Source organism: Pelmatolapia mariae, linkage group LG16_19 (genome assembly GCF_036321145.2).
Source record: "Pelmatolapia mariae isolate MD_Pm_ZW linkage group LG16_19, Pm_UMD_F_2, whole genome shotgun sequence".
Taxonomy (NCBI): Eukaryota; Metazoa; Chordata; class Actinopteri; order Cichliformes; family Cichlidae; genus Pelmatolapia; species Pelmatolapia mariae.
Window position 1 is genome coordinate 28002188 of NC_086241.1, and position 6806 is coordinate 28008993.

Here is a 6806-nt window from a genome sequence, read left to right on the forward strand (position 1 = left end):
CCACATATGTAAGGTGGCAGGGCTGCTGCAGATCACACAACCAGGCTCCAGCTCCCTGCTTCAAAGGTAGCTAACCCCAGGACAAAAAAAGAGAAGGATGATAATTATAGACCAAGAGTAATTGGAGAGGCACCGAGCTGCGTCAGAGGTGGCTCCCATTTCAGGGCTGCTGTCGAGCATGCAGTAGCTGTGAGGGACAACCCTTCGGGCCCCGCCATGTGCTGCTCCTTTTAAGGGAAGAGACAACTAGCCTGTCACTCCGGGACTCCCAGCCAAGCACATTCTCTAAACCCCCCACCAGGCTCAGTCCTGTCCATTTGCCTCCCACAATAACCCAGGGGCCGTGGCATGCGGAGGTCAATGGCAAGGCTTTCGGACTTAAAAGACAGGGAAAGTAGTGAGGTCATGTATTTGAGGCCTACGCTGTCTGAGAGTTCCACTCGAAGCCAGTCTCGACTGAAAGGTACAAGGCTGAGGAAACAAGGTAAAGGGGGGGGAGGGAGGGGAGCCAATCCTATGTTGAAATTCACAGTGGAAAAATAAAAAATATATTTTTTTCTCTTTTGCATCATTTACAAATCACAGGCACCGCTGGCACAAATGTCTCAGAAATATTTACATGTCAAAATGAATTAAAACAAATCGGCTCCTCGCTGCCCACTGATTTCTGACAGGATATTAGTGTATTAGTGTACCACCTTTTCTCCCTCCACAGTAAACTTTAACACCGGTGATGAGCTTCCCCCCCCCCCCCCCCCCTTTTTTTTTGGCAGTCACCTATTATTACTCTTTCCCCAATAATACTATTTTTCAATATTTTATGCATTTTTTCCAACTTTTTTTCCTAACCCTTTTCTTTTTTTTCTTTTTTAAATCAAGATGAAAACCAAATGTAAGGCTACGGCATTAGCTCCTCTTTCCTTTCTCCAAATCACAGCCCATACGTAAATTACTGATGGGGTAAACCTGGAGGTTAAGGCACAAAATGCAACTCCATTAAGAATGGGATTGATAAACAGTGAAACAACCAAACATGAGGAGAGAAAAAAACAAAAAAACAAAATCGAAACACTTAAAAATATCACTTTCTATTCAATGACCTAGACACCTCTGTCGGTAAAGGAATGAGAAAACAAAAGCAAAACGCTTGTCCAATTAAATATAATTGTGCCTTGAGAGGAACAAATTATTTATTGCCAAACATTTTTTTATGTTTTTTTTTTTTTTTTTTTTTTTTTTTTTTAATTCATTCCTTCTCTTCTCAAAAGCAGCAGCAGTAACGACGCCATCTTGCTCATCCCAAGTCGTTTGTCTCGTCAGTTACACGGCAGCCATGTTGGAATGTTCTGGTTGGCCACATAGTAGTTGCTGAAGTTGTGGTCCCGGACGTAAGGCGCTGGCTGGTAATAGCAGGTGACACAGGACGCGTCGGGGATCGCGTTCTGCTCCGCCAGGACTCGGAAGGCCATCAGCGAGATGAGGTGGAGGGTCTGCCGCCGCTCGTGACCCATGAGGCACACCGTGCTCTCGTTAACCACTCGCCGGAGAATCATGAGGTAGTCGTACTTGCTCTTCTCCTCGCCAACAAAGTGGCTCTGGAGGTAGGATTCCACCTTACGCTGCTGCTCTCCTATGTCAGGAAAGTCAATGAAGAAGCGTGAGCACATGTATCGCTCCAGGCCCTTGAATTCCTCCTCGCTGGCAGGCAGGAAGTCCCTCACCAGCAGGTTGCAGTACTTGAGCAGGCCACCGCCTCGGATCTCCTCAGGCCGCTTGGTGGCAATGAGCTTGTTTCGCAGGTGGCTCAGCGCAGTGTTGAAGTCTCCATACATGCTTTCCCCGCTAACAGTGGGGTGAAAGGCCTCTGACATGGGTGCCTGCTCCACCTCATAGAAGGAGAGCATGGAGTCCAGCACAATCTGAAAAGAGTCGACACTGAACTCAAACTGCCGACGTATTGAGTCCACAAACTTCAGCTCCACGTTACGGCCATTATTGTTGGAGAGGGAGATGAGGCTCCAGCGGTCCTGCTCTGTGTTCACTTTGACTAGCTTCTGCACGTAGGCCTCTTTGAGGGTCATTGGTGTAATTTTCTCTTTGTTCACACCCTCAGGCAGGAAGTCCAGCAGGGTACCGAGCACAACATCCTTGATGAGCTTGAACTCAGCCTCGTGTGGCAAGTCCACCCTGAAGATGACGTCCAGGTCCTTGTAGCTCCAGCCAATATCTTGCACCAGCACGTGGCTGGCTGTGGAGCCATTAAGCCGTACGTCCTTCACCTTAATGCCGCTGAGCTCAAGGCGGGAGCGCACCCGAGCCACAATATCATTCAGCTGCACCTCCAAAGTAGGAAAGTTCCCCCGTCCATGAACGGGCACGACCTCAGTCAGAACTTCATTGAGCCGGCTCACCTGCTCCCAAGTCAAGACACTGAAGGGACAACTGTTTGATTCCTCCTTGTTATCCATCTTCTCAAAAAGTTTAGATTGACTAAGGAGGCAGGACAGAAAACACAAAATGTTAGTGACAGCCCTCAAGTGTGACACATACCAAATAAAGTCTACCATGTGACAATATTAGCCAATATTCTTTAAAGGAAACCAAATCACTTTTTCTTAATTTTACCAAATTTAGTCTAGCTGTAGTAATGAGTGTCTAAGGGGGGGCGGGCGCAGTTAAATGTAATCAAGAACCATTTTCTTGCCGTGAAACAGGAGCAGCAACAGCAGCGTTCAGCACGAGCACAGGAGAACGCGAGCACGAGACAACCTGCACGCTACACACAGTAAAAGGACAGAGCCCGTGAGGTTTCTAGAACAGCTCACTGCACAAGCCTGCCTTTTATTCCAGAACCGCTGAGAGACAAACACCGAGCTAGCTTCAAGTCCAGTAAAGCCGGGGGTCTCCCGAATAAACAACCAGTACTACTACTAGTTATTCACCACTACGTGGAGCGGCAAAAGTCGCCGCGACACACGTTGGGCAAAATTTTAAACAGCAGTTATTTGTTCCAGCTGACTTGTCAATTTAGCCGTGCGGAGGTCAAAATCAAGTTTTACTCTATGTACAGCAAATAAGGCTCAGTGCTAACAGCATTTAAAACGCGTACCAAACTCTGCTCTGAAACTGACGATAAGAATGCTTTATCACTACACTAGCAAGATAGTATTATGGTTAACTTAGTGTCGAGCCATATGGCCATAAAACCCTTTGTGAATTCAGCGGTTATGCAAAGTTGGAATATCCTCAAGCAACACACTTTTAGGTATCTACGTCTCACGTTAAAATAGCGCAACCGGCGACACGTTTTTGAATCGTGGCTACAGCACGGCAAACTTTAAATTTAGCAATTCAAACTTAGCGAACGCACCACTTTCCCCAACTACGAAAATAAAACACAGATTTGCGTAAGAAACTGAGGAGGGTTTTAAAAGATACATACATTTCCAAAAGGCTGTTCTGTAAGCATTCAAAGCCCGAAATGCGAGATGTGAAGTTTGCTGTCACGCACACGCCTCCACATAATCTACTGCCCGAGAGAGACACACAGCCACCGTTTAAAAGACAGCGTTAGAACCACCAAACCCACTGAAGACACGCCTGTTTTATATAGCCGAAGTACTACCTTTCCGAAACACATGCACCGCCGTGGCACGACACAGTTCCTCGGACTATGTAGTGTGCCGTTTACACTTAGAAAGTACAATGTGAGCAATACAACGAGGATAGTTAAAATAAAATACTAACTTTAAATATTTACCAAAAACCTCAGTTTTCATCGTCTGCAGATCACATAATCTTAGAATGGTCGCGTCAGATTGTACCAATGCGCTTTGCTAAGTATGTGATTGGCCAATGAGGTTTATGCGTTGCCAAGTAACCAGGAGCGTCTAGTTTAAGAGTAGCATTTAACTGTTGGTAAGCAAAGATTTCATAATTTAATTTAATTTCACTTTGCTGATATTTTGACTTTTATAATAAAATCCACTAATTTGTGTTACTTCAAAAAAAAATTCATATGTACTATGGATACATATTTATTTAAAACAGGGAAGCTAAAACTACCATCTATGTATCAGAGATAGCTACTGTTAATTATTACCATTTATGTGTTTGTGTGTGTGTTCACAGTAATTCTGACTCAAAATATTTATCCTGTGCATAATATTGCATTGCTAGTACTTAACTGTTTGTTTAAAAAATAGTAATTATCACCACTGACATTTGATTAAAGTACTAAGAATGGAGCTATTCTCAAAGCCATTGAATGAGCTGGAATATGGATAAGTAGTCGCTGAAGTACAGGGTAAATGTACTTATACTTTATTTTTTACAACTTTCTACTTCCACTCCACTGTATTTTAAGTGCAATCATTGCACTTTGTAGTCCATACTTTTTAAGTCTCCTGTGACTTATTATTTTTTTTTATTGTTAATATTATAAAACTACCTATCAGTGTGTAACTAATTAAAATGTCCTTCAGCTGTAAGTATCGTTTGAGCTTAAAACACTTGTTCTATTACTTAAATAAAAGGCCTAAATACTCATTTCACCAACTTCACTAAGCAGTCATTTAAACAAAACTATCTTTTAGCTCTTCTTAGTGTCACTTTTCATGTAACACCACCTCTATGATGACATAGGGCTCCACTGAAACCAGAAAATTGTGCCCTGTGTTTTTCACAATCCATTTATTCCTCATTAGATATTCCAAGTTCCTGTGGACACCCCCCAGCATTCTTCTTCTCCACTTAAATCAATAAATTCAAAAATTAATAATCCTGGAAATACCCCTGTATCTGAGTAACAGAATGCAACTCAGAGGTCAAACAAAAGCAGTCTTGAAGTCCTTAAATCTCTTTAATCTCTTGTCTTATTTAATGAATCATTTCAATGTAAGCAGCTATCTCCTGGAAGTTTTCAGTCTTTTGAATATGTGGCTTTACAGCTGAAGGCCCCATCCAAAGTTGTGTTTCTTAATGTTTACAGGCCTCCCAAATACTGCACAGACTTTTTTAACGATCTCAGTGAACTGCTGTCTGTGATCTGTGTTGATTTCGACTGTGTAATTATTGTTGGGGATTTTAACATCCATGTGGACAACCCTCAGGACAAAGGGACTAAAGACCTCAGTAACACTCTGGGCAACTTTGGGCTAACTCAGCATGTAACAGAGGCCACACATAATAGAGGACACACTCTTGACCTACTGATCTCCAAGGGCCTGAGCATTTCAAAGGTTACTGTGTCTGATGTGGGCCTGTCTGATCATTACTGTGTTTTCTTTGAAAGTAAAATTTCAGCCCACACAAATATATCAACAGCAGTGATCACAAAACGGTGTATAACTGAACACAGTAGTGAGATCTTTAACCAGGTCCTCCCATTAACACCTGACCTGTCCAGAGGTTCAGTCAATGAGCTCGTCACTAGCTTCAATGCTAAAATGTTAAATGTAATGGACACTATTGCTCCCATTAAGGTGAAGGTTATCTCTGGAAGGAAAAAGTCTCCATGGAGAAACTCCACACTGGTGAAAAATGAAAAAAGAGAGTGTAGGAAAGCTGAGCGCAGATGGAGAAAAACAAACCTCCAGGTTCATTATGACATCTATAAAGAGAAACTTCACAATTATAATTTACAACTGAGGAGTGCAAGGAGGTCCTACTTCTCTGACATCATCACCAAAAACAGTCATAATGCTCGGGTCTTATTTTCTACAGTTGACAGGCTAACAAACCCTCCTGTGTCAGTGGCAACTGAACTTCATTCGACCATGGCCTGCAATGACTTTGCCAAATTCTTCACAGAAAAAATCCAAAAGATTAGACAAGCAATTGGTTCATCAACAGCAGATCCAGGACATGTACTGTGTCCACCAAAAAACTGTTTAAACACCATCAAACAGTTTCACCCTATTAACAGCAAAGACCTGGAGGACATCTTAGGTCAACTGAACTCCTCCTCTTGCTGTTTAGATGTCCTGCCAACAAGTTTTTTCAAAAAGGTCTCAAAGACTTTGGAGTCAGACCTGTTACAGATCGTCAACTTTTCTTTAATGTCAGGTGTGTTTCCAGAATCACTAAAATCTGCTGTAATTAAACCTGTACTTGAAAAGGACAATCTTGACAAGACACAAATGAACAACTACAGGCCGATCTCAAATCTCCCATTTTTAAGTAAGATCATTGAAAAAGCAGTTTCTCAACAGCTCAATTACTTCTTAACACAGAATAACTGCTATGATGCCTTTCAGTCAGGTTTTAAACAGAACCACAGCACTGAAACTGCTCTGATCAAAGTGTTTAATGACTTATGTCTGAATACAGACAGTGGAAAAATGTCAGTCTTAGTTTTACTGGATCTCACTGCAGCATTTGATACAGTTGACCACAACATATTACTCAAACGACTGGAGAACTGGGCAGGACTTTCAGGAACTGTACTAAACTGGTTCAAAACATACTTAGAAAACAGGAAATACTTTGTATCAAAAGGTAACTTCACATCTGAGCAGACAAGTATCACATGTGGAGTTCCCCAAGGTTCCATCTTGGGACCCCTTCTGTTTAACATTTACATGCTCCCACTGGCACAGATTATAAAGAACAACAAAATAAACTATCATAGCTATGCAGATGACACACAAATATATATCACAATGTCACCAGGAGACCGAGGCCCTGTACAGGCTCTTGGTAAATGCATTGAGGAAATTAATGACTGGTTGTGCCACAATTTTCTCCAGCTAAACAAAAACAAAACTGAAGTAATAGTCTTTGGTGCCAAAGAAAAATGATTACAG

General features: G+C 42.3%; 1 protein-coding gene across 1 annotated transcript; it reads right to left on the minus strand.

The window, feature by feature from the left end:
- Nucleotides 1-811: 811 nt before the first annotated feature.
- Nucleotides 812-3564, minus strand: tent5c (terminal nucleotidyltransferase 5C). Its single transcript, XM_063498803.1, has 2 exons — nt 3443-3564; nt 812-2490 (listed from the first exon to the last, which is right to left on the minus strand). The coding sequence occupies exon 2, from the start codon at nt 2466-2468 to the stop codon at nt 1317-1319; it is 1152 nt and encodes a 383-aa protein (XP_063354873.1). The 5' UTR covers nt 2469-2490; nt 3443-3564; the 3' UTR covers nt 812-1316.
- Between the last annotated feature and the right edge of the window lie 3242 nt (nt 3565-6806).

What these genes read in the sequence shown, in the direction of transcription:
- tent5c (XM_063498803.1), bottom strand. Translation starts at nt 2,468, where the DNA reads ATGGATAACAAGGAGGAATCAAACAGTTGTCCCTTCAGTGTCTTGACT.